This window comes from Salvelinus sp. IW2-2015, linkage group LG20, assembly GCF_002910315.2.
Source record: "Salvelinus sp. IW2-2015 linkage group LG20, ASM291031v2, whole genome shotgun sequence".
Taxonomy (NCBI): domain Eukaryota; kingdom Metazoa; phylum Chordata; class Actinopteri; order Salmoniformes; family Salmonidae; genus Salvelinus; species Salvelinus sp. IW2-2015.
In genome coordinates, this window is record NC_036860.1 from 3,276,380 (window position 1) to 3,299,763 (window position 23,384).

The following is a 23,384-nucleotide window of genomic DNA, read 5'->3' on the forward strand; positions in this document are numbered from 1 at the left end:
TTGAACATAACATCGGGGCGGCAGGTAGCCTAGCAGTTAAGAGCATTGGGCCAGTAACTGAAAGGAAACTGTTTTGAATCCCTGAGCTGGCAAAGTGTAAAAATCTTCATTTTTGCCCTTGAGCAAGGCAGTTAACCCCCAACACTCTGCTCCCTGGGTGCCGATGACATCAATTAAGGCAGCCCCCTGCACCTCTCTGATTCAGAGGTGTTGAGTTAAACGAGGAAGACACATTTCGGTTGAATGAATTCAGTTGTGCAACTGACTAGGTTTCCCATTCCCAGTGAAAACAAAGTACATAGCTTTAAAAATAATATATTCAACTTTTAATATAACCAAAATAACAGATACAATTTCAACTAAGGAAAACACACAAACTTTTATAATTTAGCAGAACTTTATTGTTGCCTGTGGGGGTTGTTGGTGTCCTCCAGGTGTGGATGGACCCTTTGGCTTCACCATGGATGCCTCATGAGCCCCAACTTCACAAACAAAACCATGGCAAGGATCATGGAGGATAACTGCAAAGAGGAGAGGACAGGAAAACAATGACTTGAAGCCAAGCAACATTCTCTATTCAGCAACCAATTGCTATAGAATAGATAGCTATCAAACTAAGAATACTCTTTAGGTCCTAATGGTGAGCTACTGTAGAAAAAGCATTACTATGCTTTAAAAAGTGCAGTTCTTTTCAGCAATAGTCCTTGGGTCTGAGAGAGGTTAAAGTTCTCCAGAAGAACTTGAGAGAGCAGTGTAACTCATAGGGAGATTCTCAATTGGGCAAAAGTCCACTCCTCAACTCCTCTTCCTCCTTTCCTCCGTGACCCGGAAACCGATAAGTGGTTAAGGACAGTTGAAATTRGTTAGTAAGCGAACAGAGGAGTTTGCGCCCTTCCTCAATTACTTTGTTTGGCAAAGAATACTGAAGTGCATCCTCTGCGAAGTGTTTTGAAATCTGCCACTCCCCCTTTGAATCAGCTGTTTACTCAGAGGGGAAAAGCATGCACAGATTWAAAAATTCTACATTACTAATCTTTTTGTATTTTTACCACTTTACACATGTATTTTGCAATTCCTTCTATGTAAACGTCATCTGCCTGATGACGAGCTAGTGGAGAAAGAGTCACTTCATACAAGCCCTTTTTTTTTTTTTTTTTTTACACGTTTCCCCTCCTCGATTACTTTTGACATTTTTWAAAAAGAGGTCAAATCAAAATCAAATCAATCTTTATTTGTCACATGCGCCGAATACAACAAGTGTAGAAATTTACCGTGAAATGCTTACTTACAAGCCCTTAACCAACAGTGCAGTTCAAGAAGAGTTAAGAAAATATTTACCAAGTAGACTAAAATAAAAAGTTATAATAAAAAGTAACACAATAAGAATAACGAGGCTATATACAGGGGGCACCGGTACCTAGTCATTGTGCGGGGGTACAGGTTAGTTGAGGTAAATTGTACATGTAGGTAGGGGTGAAGTGACTATGCATAGATAATAAACAGCGAGTAGCAGCAGTGTACAAAAGGGACGGGGGGTCAATGTAAATTGTGCGGTGGCTATTTTATTAATTGTTCAGCAGTCTTATGGCTTGGGGGTAGAAGCTGTTGAGGAGCCTTTTGGTCCTAGACTTGGCGCTCCAGTACTGCTTGCCGAGCGGTAGCAGAGTGACTGGGTGACTGGAGTCTCTGACAATTTTATGGGCTTTCCTCTGACACCGCCTATTATATAGGTCCTGGATGGCAGGAAGCTTGGCCCCAGTGATGTACTGGGCCGTTCGCACTACCCTCTGTAGCGCCTTACGGTCAGATGCCGAGCAGTTGCCATACCAGGCGGTGATGTAACCGGTCAGGATGCTCTCYATGGTGCAGTTGTAGAACCTTTTGAGGATCTGGGGACCCATGCCAAATCTTTTCAGTCTCCTGAGGGGGAAAAGGTTTAGCGTTAGGGTCATCTGTGGATCTGTTAGGGCGGTATGTGAATTGGAGTGGGTCTAGGGTGTCCGGGAGGATGCTGTGACCAGCCAGCCTTTCAAAGCATTTCATGGCTACCGGCGTGAGTGCCACGGGGCCGTAATCATTTAGGCAGGTTACCTTTGCTTCCTTGGGCACATGGACTATGGTGGTCTGCTCAAAACATGTAGGTATTACAGACTCGGTCAGGGAGAGGTTGAAAATGTCAGTGAAGACACTTGACAGTTGGTCCGCGCATGCTTTGAGTACACGCCCTGGTAATCCGTCTGGCCCAGTGGCTATGTGAATGTTGACCTGTTCAAAGGTTTTGTTCACATCGGCTACCGAGAGCGTTATCACACAGTCATCCAGAACAGCTGGTGCTCTCGTACATGCTTCAGTGTTGCTTGCCTCGAAGCGAACATAAAAGGCATTTAGCTCGTCTGCTAGGCTCGCGTCACAGGGCAACTCGCGTCTGGGTTTCCCTTTGTAGTCCGTAATAGTTTTCAAGCCCTGCCACAACTGACGAGCGTCAGAGCCGGTGTAGTAGGATTCAATCTTAATCCTATATTGACGCTTTGCTTGTTTGATGGTTCGTCTGAGGGCATAGCGTGATTTCTAAGTGTCCGGATTAGTCTCCTGCTCCTTGAAAGCGGCAGCTCTAGCCTTTAGCTCAATGCAGATGTTGCCTGTAATCCATGGCTTCTGGTTGGGATATGTACGTACAGTCAGTGGGGACAACGTCGTCGATGCACTTATTGACGAAGCCATTGACTGAGGTGGTGTCATGACTGGCCTGCTCGGGTCAGGTTACCGTGGACCACAATCCTACAGAGAGATCTCTCACACCCACCAGAGGGGAAGAGATCGAGAGGTATGGAGATGGGGGGATTTTATGACACCTCACGCCCATTGTAAATCTTAAGGCAGTAGACAAAATTCCTTTGTCCTGTCACTATGGAGAACCGGCCTCAGAACATGCAATAAATGGACTTTGGGACAATAGGTTTCGTCAGCCACAATGGTGGTAATGACGATAGATGGAATATGATTTTTTTATTTTTAAAAATGTTATTAAAAGTTAAAGGACYACGGTATAACGAAAACATTGTAACTTTAAGAGTTTTCCTTATGTGTGCCTACTGTTTGCATATTGTATGTTGTGTGGAAAATGTCCTGATCAAAGAGAATGTTTTTGTAAAGATGAAATGTGAAGTTAGTTGTCTAAATTGGATCTGAGTAAAATCCAGACCTTGCCTCGTAACTTGGTATGCCCAGAGAATTGCCCTAAAGGCGGAAACGCCCATTTATGACCCCAGGGTATAAAACATGAGTTAAGAATTAACATATTAGACTAAGGGACCCTGAGCTGCAGCCAAGGTCTGAGTGGTCAGCAAACCCAAAACGCAACACAAGGTTGAAGAAGACAAAGGAACCTTTTAACAACCTATGTTACGGACGAGTAGCTGTATCTAAACGGGGTAAATTCAAGCAGGAGCACCCGGTCACCACTCTCCAAGGAATTCTGTGTCTACACTGTTTTCCTTCACATGCTGGAACCATCCACACGGCTGATTAGCCCTCCTCCGAAAACCACTTTTCAGAGCAAGGGTGAGGAAACAGACCACCAAGAGAAATGACACTGACATCGTGAGGAGAAACAGAGAGTTACACCCGGTAACCGAAGATGGACCGTCATCAGAGAAGTCGGAATCCGGTCCACGCAGAGACACCCATCTGAGARCTTCAACACGTAATTACATCATTATATTCTGACCCATAAGAGCGGCAGTTCGAGGCAAGGCTAGGGTTAAAATAAGCATAGCTGACAAATGCACCCAAGTGTGTTTTTCTCTCGTGCACTCTCTCTCTCTCTTTTGAAATCCCCATTTTGTGTAACCCGCGTCATATTGTGTTGGCCCGCTAGGGACCTGTTTTATCGTACTAAGTTCTAATCAATAGCCTAGACTGTGTGTTTGTGTTTGTGTATGTGTATCTTATATTATAATTTTAGCTTGTTAGCAAATAAATAATCAACTCAATTGGTGTGGTACGGACTTATTTGGTGAGACTCGGGTTTGTGCAGATTCCCGGATTATGCGACGTTCAGAATGAGACTGTAGAGGAAATTGATTGATTAGCGACTGTTGTAAAATCGATATTCTGATATTCTTTGAGTTAATTTGGGAAATATATCCAAACTTTAACATGGTGCGCCAGGTTAATGAGTTAATAATTGCCCGATTCATTTAATCACGTAATTATAAACTTTTAATCATTTGACGAGCAGCAGTCGTCACATTAATCAATACAACGTCACGACAGTGGTGTACTCCTCAATGCCATTGGATGAATCCCGGAACATATTCCAGTCTGTGCTAGCAAAACAGTCCTGTAGTGTAGCATCCGTGCCATCTTACCACTTCCGTATTGAGCGAGTCACTGGTACTTCCTGCTTTAGTTTTTGCTTGTAAGCAGGAATCAGGAGGATAGAATTATGGTCATATTTGTCAAATGGAGGGTGAGGGAGAGCTTTGTATGCATCTCTGTGTGTGGAATAAAGGTGGTCTTGGATTTCTTTTTTCTGGTTGCACATGTGACATGCTGGTAAAAATTTGGTAAAACTGATTTAAGTTTGCCTGCATTAAAGTCCCCGGCCACTAGGAGCGCCGCTTCTGGGTGAGCATTTTCTTCTTTGCTTATGGCCTTATAGAGTTGGTTGAGCGTGGTCTTAGTGCCAGCTTCGTTCTGTGGMGGTAAATAGACGGCTACGAATAATATAGATGAGAACTTTCTMGYTAGATAGTGTGGTCTACAGCTTATCATAAGGTAAGGTGCTCTACCTCAGGCGAGCAATACCTCAAGACTTCTTTAATATTAGACATTGCGCACCAGCTGTTATTGACAAAGACACACACCTCCACCCCTTCTCTTACCAGAGGTAGCGTCTCTGTTCTGCCGGTGCATGGAAAATCCCGCTAGCTCTATATTGTCTGTAACGTCGTTCAGCCACGTCTTGGTGAAATATAAGATGTTACAGTTTTTAATGTCCCGTTGGTGGGATAATCTTAATCGTAGGTCATCAATTTTATTTTCCAATGATTGCACGTAAGCAAGAAGAACGGATGGCAGTGGGAGTTTACTCGCTCGCCTACGGATTCTCAGAAGGCTGCCCGATCTGCGGCCCCTTTTCCTTCATCTTTTCTTCACCCAAAAAGCGGAGGTCTGGGTCTGTTCCAGTGAAAGCAGGATTTCCTTCTTGTTGGACTCGTTAAAGGAAAACGTTTCTTCCAGTCCGCGATGAGTAATCGCTGTTCTGATGTCCAGAAGTTATTTTCGGTCATAAGAGACGGTAGCAGCAACATTATGTACACAATAAGTAAAAAAATAAGTTACACAAAACAACTAACAAAATAGCACAATTGGTTGGGAGAATGTAAAACGTCAGCCATGTTCTTCGGCACCATCTTTTCATCAGGTGAGGAGAGGACAGAGGAGATGACGCGAGGAGTCAAGCAAAACCGATTGAGATTCTCCCATACCATACCTCCATCATACATATGCAGCCAGCTGCTGATCCCAGGATGACACTCTGCTCTCTGATCACTGTGATGACCTTACCAAAGCAGCTCTGGGGGAAACACACAGGGGGCATTTGGCTTAAGGCTTTACAGCATTAGATCACAGACTGATACAACATAGTGCAGTGAGGCACTGGGTTAGGTTACCTGTGGTTGGATCAGACTTGGAGTGATGGTGATACCYTCACAGTCTGCAAGGGTCTTGTTCACYCAGCAAGTCTTAGGGTAGTTCAAACCCGTGGTWGTACTGAACACAGAGCCCTTGAAATCTACAGTCGAGTTCTCAAAACCACAGCATTTGAACTAAGAGATGAAAAACCAATAAAGACATCAAAGACATTAGCTGTAATAACTACTGTCTGGGATGCTCTGGTGGTCAAAGGAACCAAATAGTAAAGCCAAGCCTATTTGGACCTTTCCCCATTAGAGCCTCTCACCTTGACCATGACTGTGTTCCATGCTGTTGAGATTGGGTCTGTTGCCGCTGGGCCCATATAGGCAGTCATAAGGGAATTCTTGCTTGCATCACGTACCACTAAGCTAACCTGTCACATATAGACATCACAGCTTATTGAAAGGCATAGCCTGGCTAGGCTATATCATACAAATAATTCATTAATTTACAGGGCTCTAAATTATGATATAGGTTTGCCTACTTGATGATACAGATGCCAGCATGTTCATTTATTCTTACCAGATTCCGGTACGTCAAGACAAAAATAGTCCCAATGATTTCAGCAACAAATAGCATTGTCACGATGAAGAAAAACTGTTCAGGGTACAAAAAATGCAGAGATAGTGAAAATGTTGCCTCTTATTGAAGCTTGCAGGGGGAAAAGAGTGGGACATTTACAACTCTGCAGTAGTATAACACAGTAAGACAATTATTGTCTGGTGCGTTGAAATTGACTGCACAACTGTRGTCTCTCACCAGCATGATAAAGAAGCGGTTCTCTTTCCAAGCCCCACAGCAGCCGATGAGACCCGTGAAAGACAGCACTGAGCCCATACCAATACAGATGTAGCTGATGTAGATGAGCTGAGACGAGTAGGAGCCCAGGACATCTACAAACGTAGCTGCTCCATATCTAATCCATGCGCCAAGCCCCAGCAGCACAAAGCCACTTATCTGGAGGGGAGTAAAAGATGATGGTGTTCTTTCATTTTTTACATTTTTATCATCTGTTAATAAATTGCATTTGAGTTGTTATGGACCTGTTTTTTTTCTTTTATGTTTTGCCAGATGGATTTCTCAGGCTAGGTAATATTACAATGACAACAACAGCAGTTGCTGTCTTCTTCTGTGTGTTTGACTTTTGCAATGCATTCACAAACCTTGGTTTTATGAGAGGGCAACTATATTTCTATAGCTAGCTAAGAACAGTTTACATTATCGATTATAGAAGAATGTTCATTATTTGCATTTCAAACACAGACACAGTTCAACTGGGCTGTTTGCTAGCTAGGCAACATTTAGCTACTTACAACAAGTATCACACAAAGCAGCAACATCAAATACCGCATCCATGTGTACAGTTTGTCATGTCTAGCCATTTTGCAAGTTCGACCTTCTATAATGAAAGGAGAAAATATATGACAAAATTATACAGAACAGGATAGGCTTATAATAATACTAGTTAATGGGACACATTTTTGATTAACAGCTGAGAGATGGGACTGAAGAAATGTAACTACTCTCAAATTCAATGATGGAGCTATGGATGCCAGGACTGACCATCCATTAGATACAAATGTTAACCATGTTTTGCAGCTATACAGTTTGTTTAKATTTACATTGTTTACAAACAATAGAATATATATGCTTATACAATTTTGGGTTTGAATGTGTTAAAGCAGTTTAACTAATGTTAAGCTCATGATAAATGTATGAGTTATATTCTTCAAGAGTAAATAGCTATCTAATACTATCACTAATTAAAAATATGGATACAAAAATGGATGTAACAATCCCAGATTCTCCCTTTAATAACTAACATTAACGATCAGTTCGAGCTGGCTAGTGTTAGCTAACTAACGTGGCTAGCTAACTATTAGCCTAGCTAGAGTGACCTGACCATGGATCGCTTGCTACTGGTAGTTAGCTAACTTAGCTAGTCAACCCTCTATGTTGAGACGTTATAGTTAAATTAGCTATCTAGCTAGCGCCATTTAAGCTAGCGAGCTAACGTTAGCGTCTGTCCTTACTTTTAATAGGTACAGACGATTTAGGCCTACTGCTATTAAGGCCTACTTGCTGCCAACTGTCTGTATCTGCCTGGCCAACAGGTGTCATATTCTCGGTCCAGTCACAACACACTGCGGTCAAAACCAGTACAGTACGAAGAAAGGCTAAAACTGCTTCTCCAATAGAAATCCCCGATCACACTCGTAGGCGATGTCATGGCGACTTTGRTAGCTAAACTCATGCGTAGAAAACGCCATATAGTCTAACGGTCGTCTCGCGCCTGTGCGCATGTGCAGGCCGTCAAACTCAAATGCACTCCTTAAAGTTGTTTTATGACGAAAATGAAAACGTGTCAGTTTGTCACTTTCACAAGGTTGGAGTAATAACATGTTCAACTACTTAAGACATCGCCTCGAATCTACATTGTGCCTTTAGATTTCACTTCTCTCATTGACTTTTTAAACCACAAACCCCTGCCTGATCGATTGCCTGTTTCGCAAGCGTTCCCGGAAGTCTCGCGATGTTGCGCCTCTGGGTTTAACAACTCTGTGCTGTGTTTTTATTTTTTAATCAGACGTCATCGGTCGTTTTATTAGGGGCGTTGCACTCTCACTGTCACACACACACACTTACAAGAACCAATCATGTTCAGAGTTCTATGAAATATTGTAATAGCCCTGGGGATATTGTACATTCAATACACTTTTTTGTTGCCAAAAATAGTAATAATAATAATAAATATATATATTATTTATGTTAGCTACATTTCAAGGAAGTTGGTATAGAAGGGCATGCAAACAACTCCAGAGTGAGTTTAGTTTTAATAGGAAAACTACAGCTATTGCAGTACGGACTCAACAGGAAAACAGTCTGTACATCCGCAACACAGACTTTTGGCAGACCTCTAGAGCTTCTGCGTTTCTCATAGAGAGCACAGCCCTTTCCTTAAGCTCTCCACTGTGGGTCATTTGACCACTTTTCTTTTATTCGTAGTCTTCTCTACACCTGTAACTACGGCCTCCTCTTCTGTTGCTCTCTTCTTAGCCTGGTCTTTTATCATCTCCATAGTGTCCCACACCTCATCCACTTCCCCTTCCTCTTCTTTCACTTCCTCCACATCTCCGGTTACTGCTGAACTGCTCAGCTCTAGATCTTTGCTGGACAAAGCACACAGTTGAGTCGTGACTTTAGATACACCTTGTGCTGTAGGGAGCGGTCCTCCAGCCTGTGTACTCTCAGAAAGCAATCCAAACCACAGGAAGCCACCAGAGGGAGAGGGGTGGCACTGCAMCCCCCGCACTCCTCCTGCAAACACCCACGCACCAGACCTTTCCGCAAATCTAAGATGGCGAGTTCTCCATGTGTGTTGCCCACTACAACACCGTCTTGGTTGGCAGGGAGGGAGAGGGCTGTGAGGGTGTACTCCCCAAAATGAGCCTCCAGAACCGGACGCCTCTGGGGAGAGGCTGGCTCATACACTCACACCTGGTGGTGACCTGTGCAGGTGACGATCTTGTCGGAGTCTGGGATGAAGGCCATGTCTCTAACCCACTCTGGCATTCGCAAGTCCAGCCAGTCATTACGTACATTCTTGGAGTTGACTCTCCAGATCCCAGACCTTTAGGCCATTCTCCTTCCCTCCTGTGGCCACTTGGTTGCGCTGCGTGGGATTCTGTCGCATCCGACAAATATTCGTCCCAGCATTTATCTCAACTGTGTCTGTGCTGCCCTCCTTCCAGACCCTCAGCAGTCCCGTCTCCACACACATGATCAGAGCACTGTCTGTGACGGCAAGTCCTGTGAACCTGCCCTGGGTGCTCTCCCCACACTGTCTGGTCTCAGCGAAGATGCACTTCTCTGTGCTAAATGTCTTTCACTGTGCCATTCACAGACCCCACCAGTACCTCAGTCTCATGTTGATCTCCCCAGCCTAGGACACACACTTCCTGGTCCAAGCTCAGGCAGCTCATCTCACAGAAGTTGAAAGCCTGTTTTTTGGATAGGCTCACTCCTTTTKATATCCCTGTTTCCAATCCCACCCATACTGAGCACACTTGACTTTTGTCTGCCATGAAAAAGAATGAAAATATTGTCAAGAAAACAAAAATTCTAACACGTTATTCTGTGTGCTGTGGTGAATCTCCGTTTTGCATCCTTTCTGAACAGACAGACACTAAAGAAAGAAATTCAAACAGCAGATGGACACCACACAGATGTAACTATTTTAGAGAGAACTTGMACTAGGAAAGATATGTGTGCCTTTGATACCAAAACGTGAGTTAAACAAACTTACTTTAAAAACATTGCCGTTATACAATAGTTACAATGCAATAAATCAGTTAAACCTATTTTCAGAGCGTTGCAAGTTGCAACCTTTTTATTCATTCTCCAGAGCATGTAGCATCTGTAGAAAATCAATTAATAAAATTATAAAAAGTGGCACATATATATATGTCCTGACATTGAATTGATAATGTTATTATAATATAAATCTTGATGATACTGTGCAGAGTGGAATGGAGTTAGGACGCAATGTATTGCTTCAATCTAAATGTAAGACAGCATCATTTTCAAGTGAAATATGTATACAATACAATAAAAGATTAATACAAATAGACATTTCCCATATCCAATAATCTTGTACAGGATTTAATTTAAACTGGCTCAGTGGTGGGACGCCTCTCCTTTTCACAAAGCTTCCTTAGATTTCTCTTCAGCCTTGGTGATTTCAGAGATTCTTATGCATCCATCCTGGTAGTTGTCCTAAGGAGTGTCCAGAGATGCCATCCAGGCAGATGACTCTATGGCCCTCCCTCCTCCACTGGTTTTCAGCCACTCTTTGAGCCTATTATGCAGTACAAAGTCATGGAGACAACCATCGCCAATATCTAGGGAAACAGGAACAGTAAATAAATGCTTTGGTTATGCAAAACTTTTAAACAAAGCCCGCTGTACGAAACTGAACACATCACTTTTGTTGAATTGGCATATAATTTGCATCTACATTTGTGGTATTTCAAAACAATGAGATTGTGACCTTGAAATAGACAGAGGGAAGGAGTCAACATTACCTCAAGAGCAGCGATTCCCAATGCCACTGCCACAATGACAATAGTGTTTTCATCAATCAGTTGCTTAAACTTTGGGAAGCAGCCAGTGACTGTCTGTGGGGACACACAAATGTAATACAGTTATTTAGACAGGTGAGGCCACTGGGTGTTCAACTGTAAAGTGTGTTACATTCTCAAATGAGCCTTCCATTGATGAGTTCGAGTATGGATGTAGTGTGATTAACTTGAGGTGATGAGTTCAGAACTCGTACCAAGTTTGTACCCGCACTGACTACAGTGTTAACTCAAAATTACACAACGACTAGGTTCCAGTTTAACAACGTTTACTTCACCGTACATCGTCACCCTTATACTCAGGGCAGTTCCATCAACAGTGAGACTACTGCGCAGGCGTACTAATAACAGAGTGATATCACCGTAATAACAGAAATGTAGGGATACTTAAAACATGAACTTAACATACAGCAATTGTATTATTACAAGAGCTGAAAACAGCACTGTGGCAGCACTGTTGAGGATAAAGATGGGTGGATTTTTCAAATGGAGAGTCAGTGAAGTCTGTATAGTTGTAGAATCCACAGCACTTTAGCTAGAGTGGACACAGAGAGATCTTATTAGAACAATTCTGTTGACTAAACTGAATAAGATTTCTAATACACAAGCACATAAAAATGACATAATAATGTAATTTGAGACATTATTTMTAGGCCTAATATGTTATTTCCAAGGTATTAAAACAGGCCGGCAGGATATTGTAAAGTACCGTATCCATAGTAGCATTCCAGAGAGCGGTGACGTCTGAATTTTCTCCATAGTCCTTCTTAATGTTCTGAACCACTTTGGTGCCCAGTTTCTCAATCAACTCACCTGCCTGAAAGACATAACACAAATCACACACTCTTAGAAAAAAGGGTTCCAAAAGGGTTCTTCGGCTGTCCCCATAGGAGAACTCTTTTTGGTTCCAGGTAGCATTCCAGGTAGAACCCTTTTGGGTTCTATGTAGAACCCTCTGTGGAAAGGGTTCTTATGGAACCCAAAATAGTTCTACCTGGAACCAAAAGGGTTCTACCTCGAACAAAAAGGGGTTCTTCAAAGGGTTCGKCTATGGGGACAGCCGAAGAACCCTTTTAGATTCTAGATAGCACATTTTTTTCTAAGAGTGTAGTCTTTTCATCAAATGCTCCACATACAGTCTTTAACCCCCTTTAGCAATATGAGGAGAGTGAATGGGCTCTATGTACGCTTACCAAGGGTTTAAACACCAGGATAACCACTGCTCCAGCCACCTCTGCAATGAACACCACCAACACAATAACAAAGAACTAGAAAAAGGAGACCATAAGAAAGAGAGATTGAGTGGCTGGACTGAGAAAACTGTTTACAGTGCATTTACACACATTTCATATATACTGAACAAAAATATAAACACAACATGTAAAGTGTCGGTCCTATGTTTCATGAGCTGAAATTAAAAGATCCCAGAAATGTTCCATATGCACAAAAAGCTTATTGCTCTCACATTTTGTGCAAAAATTCATTTACATCCCTGTTAGTAAGCATTTCTCCTTTGCCAAGATATTCTTTCCACCTGACAGATGTGGCATATCAAGAAGCTGATTAAACAACATGATCATTACACAGGTGCACCTTGTGCTGTGTACAATAAAAAGCCACTCTAAAATGTGCTGCTGTCACAACACAATGCCACAGATGTCTCAAGTTGAGGGAACGTGCAATTGGCATGCTGACTGCAGGAATGTCCACCAGAACTGTTGCCAGAGAATGTAATGTTAATTTCTCTACCATAAGCCGCCTCCAACGTCGTTTTAGAGGATTTGGCAGTARGTCCAAACGGCCTCACAACCGCAGACCACGTGTAACCACMCCAGCCCAGGACCTCCACATCTGACTTCTTCACCTGCGGGATTGTCTAAGACCAGCCACCCGGACAGCTGATGAAACTGTGGGTTTGCACAACCAAAGAATTTCTGCACAAACTGTCTCAGGGAATCACATCTGCACGCTCGTTGTCCTCACCGGGGTCTTGACCTGACTGCAGTTTGGCGTCATAACCAACTTCAGTGGGCAAATGCTCCTCTTTAATGGCCACTGGCATGGTGGAGAAGTGTGCTCTTCACAGATGAATCCCAGTTTCAACTGTACTGGGCAGATGGCGTCATGTGGGCGAGCGGTTTGCTGATGTCAACGTTGTGAACAGAGTGCCCCATGGTGGCGGTGGGGTTATGGTATGGGCGGGCATAAGCTACAGACAACAAACACAATTGCCTTTTATCGCTGGAAATTTGAATGCATAGAGATACCATGATGAGATTCTGAGGCCCATTGTTGTGCCATTCATCTGCCGTCATCACCTAATGTTTTAGCGTGATAATGCACGGCCCCATGTCGCAAGGATCTGTACAAAATTCCTGGAAGCTGAAAATGTCCCAGTTCTTCCATGGCCTGCATACTCACGAGACATGTCACCCATTAAGCACGTTTGGGATGCTCTGGATTGACGTGTACGACAGCTTTTTCCAGTTCCCGCCAATATCCAGCAACTTCGCACAGCCATTTAAGAGGAGTGGGACATCATTCCACAGGCCACATTCAACAGCCTGATCAACTCTATGCGAAGGAAGGGCCTCTCGAGGGGGCAGCAGTCTAAGGCACTGCATCGCAGTGCTAAAGGCGTCACTACAGATCCGGGTTCGATCCCTGGCTGTGTTGCAGCCGGCCACGACTGGGAGGCCCATGAAGTGGTGCACAATTGGCCCAGTGTCGTCCGGATTAGGGGAGGGTTTGGCCGGCTAGGATGTCCTTGTCCCATCTCGCCCTAGCAACTCCTTGTGACGGCCGGGTGCATGAACGCTGACTTCAGTCGCCAGTTGTACGGTGTTTCCTCTGACACATTGGTTTGGCTGGCCTCCGGGTTAAGCGAGCAATGTGTCGAGACGGGTCGTGTTTCGGAGGACTCATGACTCTCGACCTTTGCCTCTCCTGAGTCCGTACGGGAGTTGCAMCGATGGGACAAGACTAACTACAAATTGGGGAGAATTATTTTTTTTTGCATAATAATAAAAAATAATATGCAAAGGAGTTATTGCCCTGCATGAGAAAATGGTGGTCACACCAGATACTAACTGGTTTTCTGAAACACGCCTTTTTTAAGGTATCTGTGACCAACAGATGCATACCTGTATTCCCAGTCATGTGAAATCCATAGATTAGGGCCTAATGAATTTATTTCAATTGACTGATTTCCTTATATGAACTGTAAGTCAGTCAAATCTTTGAAATTGTTGCATTTATCCGTGTTGCTACCTACTCTACTGTAGAACATTCTGAAAGGAGAGATGAGGAGTTTGACAATCAAGCTTGTTGACTGAGTCAGTGTCAATAACATTGGTGACAACATAGCAAATATATACTGAATAGCTCATGTTTGAGGTGACCTACCAGGAGCAGCATACACCTGCTCTCCTTCATGGCGCCACAGCAACCCAGGAAACCTATGATCAGCAGCACTGCCCCCACAGCAATCAACAGGTAGCCCACGTTTAGGATCTGGTTCATCTCCGCCGGAGCGTCTTTTATCCCCTTGAGGAACCCCAGGATCGAGCCGCTGTCCACCTTCACCCAGATCCCCACACCCAGGATGGCAGCGCCCGCCAACTGGGGGAAAAGAGCATAGCATTGTTCGGTGGTTTCCATTAATTCAATGAAGACCACGTCAACTGCTGCCCTTTGTGTCTTACCTAACATGCACATACAGTGCTTTCTGAAAGTATTCCTCCCCCTTGACTTATTCCACATTTAGTTGTTACAGCCTGAATTCAAAATTGATTAAGGGGCAGGAGGTAGCCTAGTGGTTAGAGCGTTGGACTAGTAACCGAAAAGGTTGCGAGATTGAATCCCCGAGCTGACAAGGTACAAATCTGTCGTTCTGCCCCTGAACAAGGCAGTTAACCCACTGTTCCTGTTCCCCTCATCTACATACAGAATTCCCATTTACTGTATATAAGTATTCACACCCTTGAGTCACTTTGGCTGGGCCACTCAAGGACTTTCATATTCTTGTTCAGAAGCATTCCAGCGTTGCTTCGGGTGTATGATTGGGGTCATGGTCCTGTTGGAACGTAAATCACACCCCAGTCTAAGGTCATTTGCACTCTGAAGCAGGTTCTCATTAAGGATTTTCCTGTATTAGGCTCCATTCCTTGTTCCCTCTATCCTTATCAGTCCCTGCTGCTGAAAAGCATCCCCATAGCCTAATGCTGCCACCACCATGCTTCACGGTAGGGATGGTGTTAGATGGGTGATGAGCTGTGCCTGGCTTTCTCCAGACATAGCACTTTGCATTCCTGGAGTCTTTCACTCCAGGCATGCTGTCATGTGTCTTTTTCTCAGGAGTACCTTCTGTTTTGCCAATCACCCATAAAGCCCAGATTGGTGAAGTGCTGTGGAGACTTGTCCTTCTGGCAGGTTCTCAGCCAAGGTTCCAAGGTAGTTCTGTCAGAGTGGTCATTGGGTTCATGGTCACCTCCCTGACTAAGGTCCTTTCCAGGTTGTTCATTTTGGTCGGACGGCCAGCTCTAGGCAGAGTCTGAGTAGTTCTATATTTATGGAGTCCACTGTGCTCTTGAAYAATTTCAACACTATAGAAATTGTTTTATACCCTTCCCCAAATATATGCCTCATCACAAGTCTATCTCGGAGAGTAACTTGGACTTCATGGTAAGGTTTCTGCTTTGACATACGCTGTTAACTGTTGGACCTTATATAGACAGTTGGGTTTCTTCCTACATCGTGTCCAAACAATTGAATTGGCCACAGGTGGACTCCAATCAAATTGTAGTGACCTCTCAAGGATGATCAAGGGAAATTGGATGCACCTTAGATCAATTTGGAGTCTCATAGCAAAGGGGTGTGAATACTTACACTATCGTTAAAAAGTTTGGGGTCACTTAGAAATGTCCTTGTTTTGAAAGAAAAGCAAATTTTTTTGTTCATTAAAATAACATCAAATTAATCAGAAATACAGTGTAGACATTGTTAATGTTGTAAATGACTATTGTAGCTTGCAACGGCTGACTTTATATGGCATATCTACATAGGCGTACAGAGGTCCATTATCAGCAACCATCACTCCTGTGTTCCAATGGCACGTTGTGTTAGCCTTTTAAAATMATAAACTTGACTTAGCTAACACGGAACCCAAACCGGCTTTGCGCGTGCACCATCGTGCATACATTTATTTTGTCCCACCACACCAAATGCAGGTTACAATATCAAAACAAACTCTGAACCAATTACATTAATTTGTGGACAGGTCGAAAAGCATTAAACATTTATGGCAATTTAACTAGCTTGCACTTGCTAGCTAATTTGTTCTATTTAGCTAGCTTGCTGTTGCTAGCTAATTTGTCCTGGGATATAAACATTGAGTTGTTATTTTACCTGAAATGCACAAGGTCCTCTACTCCGACAATTAATCCACACATAAACCGGTCAAACGAATAGTTTCTAGTCATCTCTCCTCAATCTAGGCTTTTTCTTCTCTTGACTTTATATTGCGATTGGCAACTTTCATAAATTAGGTGCATTGCTGCCACTGACCTCGTTCGTCTTTCAGTCACCCACGTGGGTATAGCCAATGAGGAGATGGCACGTGGGTACCTGCTTCTATAAACCAATGAGGAGATGGGAGAGGCAGGACTTGCAGCGCGATCTGCGTCACAAATAGAACTGACTTCTATTTTAGCGCTTGGCAATGCAGACGCGAGCAGTGTGGGTGCAGTAATTGAATAATATATATTTCTAAATGTATTTTGCAACGCTCGGTCTAGTCAGCCTGTAATTGATCATTAGAAAACCCTTTTGCAATTGTTAGCACAGCTGAAAACTGTTGTTCTGATTAAAGAAGCAATACAACTGGCCTTCTTTAGACTAGTTGAGTATCTGGAGCATCAGCATTTGTGGGGCCGATTACAGGCTCAAAATGGCCAGAAACAAAGCACTTTCTTCTGAAGCTTATCAGTTTATTCTTGTTCTGAGAAATGAAGGCTATTCCATGCGAGAAATTGCCAAGAAACTGAAGATCTCGTACAACGCTGTTTACTACTCCCTTCACAGAACAGCTCAAACTGGCTCTAACCAGAATAGAAAGAGGAGTAGGAGGCCCCGGTGCACAACTGAGCAAGAGGACAAGTACATTAGTGTCTAGTTTGAGAAACAAACGCCTCACAAGTCRTCAAATGGCAGCTTCATTAAATAGTACCCGCAAAACACCAGTCTCAACGTCAACAGTGAGGAGGCGACTCCGGGATGCTGGCCTTCTGTCGTCAAGGCCTTGAAGGCGTGGAGACATTGGCTTTAGGGGGATAAACACCCTTTTCTCATCTGGACTGACCACCGCAATCTGGAGTACATCCGGGCGGCGAGGAGACTGAACCCTCGCCAGGCAAGATGGGCCATGTTTTTCACCCGTTTTGTCTTCACCCTTTCCTACAGACCAGGCTCTCAGAACGTTAAGGCAGACGCATTGTCCCGGCTGTATGACACAGAGGAGCGGCCCATGGATCCCACTCCCATACTCCCGGCCTCTTGCCTGGTGGCACCGGTAGTGTGGGAGCTGGACGTGGACATTGAGCAGGCGTTGCATACAGAGCCCGCTCCCCTTCAGTGTCCGGCTGGGCGTCTGTACGTTCCGTCTGCTGTCCGCGACCGGCTAATCTATTGGGCCCATACGTCACCCTCCTCTGGTCATCCTGGTATCAGTCGGACGGTGCGCTGTCTTAGTGGGAAGTACTGGTGGCCCACTTCAGCTAAGGACGTGAGGGTTTATGTTACCTCCTGCTCAGTGTGCACTCAGTGCAAGGCTCCTCGACACCTGCCCAGAGGTAAGTTAAAACCCTTACCCGTTCCACAACGGCCATGGTTGCACCTGTCGGTGGATTTCCTGACTGATCTTCCTCCTTCACAGGGTAACACCACGATCCTGGTCGTTGTGGATCGTTTTTCTAAGTTCTGTCATCTCCTCCCTTTGCCCGGTCTCCCTACGGCCCTACAGACTGCGGAGGCTCTATTTACACACGTCTTCCGGCACTACGGGGTGCCTGAGGATATAGTGTCTGATCAGGGTCCCCAGTTCACGTCGAGGGTCTGGAGGGCGTTCATGGAACGTCTGGGGGTCTCGGTCAGCCTTACCTCAGGTTTTCACCCTGAGAGTAACGGGCAGGTGGAGAGAGTTAACCAGGATGTGGGTACGTTTCTGAGGTCTTATTGCCAGGACCGGCCGGGGGAGTGGGCAGCGTTCGTGCCCTGGGCAGAGATGGCCCAGAACTCACTCCGCCACTCCTCCACTAACCTTTCTCCCTACCAGTGCGTATTGGGGTATCAGCCAGTTCTGGCTACTTGGCTTCAGAGTCAGACCGAGGCTCCTGTGGTGGACGACTGGTTCCGGCGCGCGGAGGAGACATGGGGCACCGCCCATGTCCATCTTCAGCGCGCCGTACTGCGCCAGAAAGTATTTTAAATGGACAATTTGTTTTTGCTTTTCTTTCAAAAACAAGGACATTTTTAAGTGACCCCAAACTTCTGAACGGTAGTGTATTCTAAAAACATGTTTTCAGTTTGTTATTATGGGGTATTGTATGTAGATGGTTCAGATTTTTTATTGATTTAATCCATTTTGAATTCGGGCTGTAACAACAAAATGTGGAAAAAGTCAAGAGGTATGAATACGTTCTACATTTCTCTTTTCATCTTTATTTTTTCATGCCTACATAGGTATTTTCCAGTAAAAAAAATTAATAGCTCCTTCATTTGGCTTGCAGCACATCACACTATTCAACTCTGTGCCTAATCTTTTTATCTGGTCCAAAATGACATGTCTGTGTCATAAAAAGTAGTAAAACCATAACAAATGTCTGTCCTTTTGTTTCATGTTCTCATAACTTTTTCACCTTGCAATTTAGATACCGTTTTTCTGGGACAGAGAATAAGGATCAGAAGTAGTAAGTGATAAGGAGTGTTCTGATTGCCTGCATATTCATTATTGTGAAGCATAACTGAACTCTGCTATTATCATCAGTAATTTACTCAAAAAGATGAAAACATCTCCAACTTACAAAGATGATGCCATTAAAAGCAAACATCATGACTTTGAGAAATCCGAAGCAACCCATTCTTGATGAATTCTTCTGCCTGGAAGAAAAGAAGAGGAAAAGGTGAGAAAGGGAACATTTATGAATAATCACCTATGGTAATGATGAGAATGTTTAGAAATTCTATGAGACTTCTGAATCATGAGATGAGATCAGAGGTCAAAAGTCTGAACTAAATCTACTGCCTATGTCTGTAGCCTACTGTCTATAGGCCTGTTTAGAGGAGGAAGCATGACCAAAGGTTCTCTTTAATTCAATGGGGAAGTACCATCTTAACAAAACAGCTAAATGATGTACTTCTTATGATGTTATATATCAATGACATTTTGGAAATTGTATGTTGAGGGTTTTGGTCACAATCTTATCTTGCAAACTTACACCAGGAACCCTTCTACACCTGAATAAACATTTGACTCATATTGAATGATATTGGAAGGTGACAGTTATGATTTTGTAGACACAATCAGTCACTAAGGAAGCAAATATATATTCTGTCAAACAACAGAGACAAAGCGTTTCTCTACTACTCTAGCACACAGTTGTTCCGTGTCATTTGCAATGAGTTGTTATGTCTGGCTAATTAGGTGACGGATTAACAGTTCTACACACGCCTTGATGCTGTTTGCTGTCTCTGACTTGTTACCAGGAAACCAGCCCTTTGTCATCTACAGTAAGACGCGGGAAGGAAGGAGTGCGGAAAAACACCAGCCACTTACCTTATCCTCCCTATCACCGTATCGTCCTTGAACAGTCAAGAGCACCCTTGCTTTTTTTTGTACTAATGTAATTTACTGTACAGTCCGCTTTCCCAACACCAACGAGAGTTAAGTGAGCCGTTGCTTTAGAATTAAGGAAAGTCCAAAGGCAATGACAAGGCAGCATGTTCCACAGAATTTTCATTTAAAATGGGCCCCTAAACAAATAACTTGGCCCCTAAACAGATTAAAATTATACAAGAAGCAGACCAGTCCCATAGCCTAATTGTCAGAAAGAGTATTCACAGTAATTTACTCGGTCTGAAAACACTTCTTCCACCTGGGGCCACAAAATGTACAATGTAAAATACATCTAATTACAAGAAAGCTATCAAAATGTTCAACATGGTCTGCTATTCAGATGAGAACAGTGTCCATCACCTGTCCAGACTGCACAAGGAAATTGTAAGGAACTTTATCTTCCTCGCCCTCAGTGTCAATCAGAGGCCTATTAAAACACAGGAGCCCATTACACACACACTGCAGGTTTATGTCCTGTCCTGTTTGCTAGTTAAACCATCTATGGATCATCTCATCCTGCTCTGTTCTATGACCCCATGTGGTGCTCTTTACCACTATGTGTGTTTAGGACTGTCTGTCTGCATATGACCCATAGGATGGGAACAGGGATTGAGTGACTAAACGACAGCTGGTTTGTACTGTACTCTTAATAACAGCAATAACAAACAAATAGCACTCTGTGGCAGTAGCACCAGTAGTGTGACAGTGAACTCTATCAAGGAGTTTCTGATTGACATGCGTGTCATTTTCTTTCTGATTTTCTGATTAAAGTATCCATAAGTGTGTTTATCTTATACGGTCCCAGATAGTGTACTTAGAGAGTGAAATGGCATCGGCATACAGTACAAGTACTGAGAGATGGATGCTAAACGTCAGGATGTTTATCAATGTGTCAATGTTTAGCCATGAGCATCAGGTTAATCATATGAATGGGCCAGAGGGCGCGTAGCAACATATCCTGAATTGGGTTTCCCCCTTTCATTCGCAGAGTTTTTCCTGCAAGTGGCCACTCATCTTCTGCCTTCACAAAGCCATAGGCAACAGTGGTGGGCATAGTTAGCCTGGTGATGTATTAACAACCACAGTCACGTGCGAATGACTAAGAAAACATCCCAGCCAGGAGCCATCAACACAAAGGTGAGTATAATATACAGTAGCTATGGCCCTTAGGACTTTACATGCTTTGAAAATTTAAATGCAATAAACACAAAGCAGCTAAATAAGAACATAATTTAGACAAGAGTAACGTAAAAACGAAATCAATAGCTACAATGATCAGGTGAATTTCAGGCAAGTATTCTTTAAGCTGCTGAATAATATGACACAGTGAGTGGCATTGCTTTGTTGATATCATGTTAGGAGTAATGTGGTATTCAGTCATGAAGGCTAGGATAATGAATTCATCCACAAGGAAGCCAGTGGGGACACACCTGGTGACAAATATTTCCCGGAATGATGATCAAGATAACAAATGTCTGTTGACGAACATGCCAATTAACGACTAGAGGAAAGAAAGTATAGACATCATATTTATCAAAGCTTCATCTCCGTCAGCTGTCATCCCGTGTAACAGTTTACCTAATATGGTTCAATGACAATTCCTAACATTTAGTCTACTCCAAAATGGGAAAGTTTGAAATGTATGAAGGATTACATTTTTGAAGGTAGGTTTCCTCATGAGCCCTAGGGTAGTGCTTTGAGTTATGGGGTTTTGGCTTAATGGTAATACATGAAAATATTCCATCAGGAAAAATCTAAATAATTGTCAGGAAGAGTATACACAGTAATTCACTCACAGAGACAACCGTGTCAGACTCTCTGTCTGAGCGTGCTAAAACTCTAAACACTGGACAAATCTAAAAGGATGTCATGAGCTTTGTTCCGTCCAACTGGCGACAGATTTTCATTCGAATATTCTAAAATGTGTATATAAACTATGCGCATTTTCCCAGCAGAGATGTGTTTCCATCAAATTGGCTTGCTGCAGATAAAAGGCTATGCGTGCAACATTGTGCACATAAAGATATATTTTGCAGTTAAAATGGYTTTCCATCCCATTTTCAACTCTACTGAGGTGTTTCTCACAAAAAAGTGCCTTAGGCTACATAAAGTACCACAGCATGAAACAAGTGTTTCTAAAAATCCCAAAAATGAATGGTGGAAAAACAATTGGAACCATTTTCCTGTTTGACAGCTAGCTTTTATGGGTATTATGACGCCTCCATTGTGGGGCTCTATAGTAAGTGTGTCCACTGGTATTGGCACGTGCTAAAGCGTACGTATGAGATTATCATGGACAAAAGTGTGAGATTTTTWAAAAATGGCAGCAGAGCATCGATTATCATGTCACCATAATAAAACCCTCGATATTTATTGGGAAGGCGCATCAAGCTCAGCACCTTTCACTATCACCACCGTGTTAAATTCATCKTGATTTATTTTATCTGTAACCTAATAAATTACAGTTCATGCTTTCCCGACAAATCGTAGTGGGGGACTACAAGTCATCGCGTGACTCCCAAATTTACTTCGACATGATGGTTATTATATKAATATTTGCGCATAAAAGCGTTTCCACCTACATTTCTCGCATAATTTATTTTACCGACARAAAAAGGTCTCATCTTGTCTAGCGTATTTTGTTTTGTCGACATTTTGAAAGTTTACCGAAAAATGTTCTGTTGCCATTACTCGCCTAAAACGGTTGGATGGAAACCTGGTTGTAGAGAGGAATAATTACAGGCTTGAGTCAAGGTCTCATGAGAGGAACAAATAATGAATTGTTGGAATCCATGTTGTCACTGCACCTGACTACAGGAGAATATAAAACATAACATCAAATTCATACTCTATGGAGCATTTTCAACAAACAGATGAGTCAACCCTTGTTATTCTCACTTATAATTGTTTACCCTACAGTGGAGTGGTACAACAGGTTTCGTTGAGACTCAGAGAGAAAGAGAGGGAGTCTGGGCCTTACCTTCACTGGGGTGATGGAGGCTGTTGCTGGGAGAGCGAATGTGGGCGTCAGTAAACTGGCTGATTTACCTGTGTTCTCGGAGAGTGACCTGTACTGCGTTTTTCTCTCCTACACACAAACTCTCTCGTTCTCTTCCTGTGCTTCTCGGTGGCTGCAGGTTAGTTATAAACAGTGAAGGAGGGGGCGTGCTGAGGCAAACAGGTGGGAGTGATTCAGGTTTCAGAGGCAAGGAGCTCACTTCCCTGTGGAGTAGAAGTCCCACCTGAGGTAGTGTCACAGCAATGTTACAGCTACATACACACAGGCATAAGCACATTCTATCACCATTTTTACCTGTYGCATCACTGTATATCAAAGTGGGCTTTTGGAGACGTGAATGGTATGGAAGCAGAGAAAGAATATATCTATGGATTTTTAAGAAAATTTTTGATTTAATTAACATACTATAAGACCTATGTGAGTTCCATTGAAAGCATTGTTTTGTAGACATAGGATAATTCATCAGTCGAAATGTTTCTCTTGCTTAGAAATTTGCTCATACTTTGACCCTAGTCTTCCCATGACAGCCTCTAATGAAAGGTAGACTTTCACAATCATGCAAGAATCTGAGTTGAGCTTTAAAAATACCCAGAGTGACAGTGATGGAGGAATTTGGAGGAGGTAAATTGTAATA

At 43.2% G+C, this 23,384-nt stretch overlaps 2 protein-coding genes and 1 pseudogene across 2 annotated transcripts; all 3 read right to left on the reverse strand.

The window, feature by feature from the left end:
• Positions 1 to 407: 407 nt before the first annotated feature.
• On the reverse strand, positions 408 to 7,096 carry LOC111981439 (tetraspanin-16). The gene is made up of 7 exons (XM_024012708.3): positions 7,017 to 7,096; positions 6,463 to 6,660; positions 6,226 to 6,300; positions 5,969 to 6,076; positions 5,679 to 5,834; positions 5,498 to 5,581; positions 408 to 521 (listed from the first exon to the last, which is right to left on the reverse strand). The coding sequence occupies exons 1-7, from the start codon at positions 7,083 to 7,085 to the stop codon at positions 456 to 458; spliced, it is 756 nt and encodes a 251-aa protein (XP_023868476.2). The 5' UTR covers positions 7,086 to 7,096; the 3' UTR covers positions 408 to 455.
• Positions 7,097 to 8,466: 1,370 nt separating this feature from the next.
• LOC111982084 (WD repeat-containing protein 74 pseudogene) lies at positions 8,467 to 9,992 on the reverse strand (annotated as a pseudogene).
• Positions 9,993 to 10,062: 70 nt separating this feature from the next.
• On the reverse strand, positions 10,063 to 22,868 carry LOC111982085 (tetraspanin-1). Its single transcript, XM_024013634.2, has 8 exons — positions 22,712 to 22,868; positions 18,920 to 18,995; positions 14,247 to 14,462; positions 12,035 to 12,109; positions 11,551 to 11,658; positions 11,251 to 11,376; positions 10,788 to 10,880; positions 10,063 to 10,604 (listed from the first exon to the last, which is right to left on the reverse strand). The coding sequence occupies exons 2-8, from the start codon at positions 18,974 to 18,976 to the stop codon at positions 10,545 to 10,547; spliced, it is 735 nt and encodes a 244-aa protein (XP_023869402.1). The 5' UTR covers positions 18,977 to 18,995; positions 22,712 to 22,868; the 3' UTR covers positions 10,063 to 10,544.
• Positions 22,869 to 23,384: the final 516 nt, after the last annotated feature.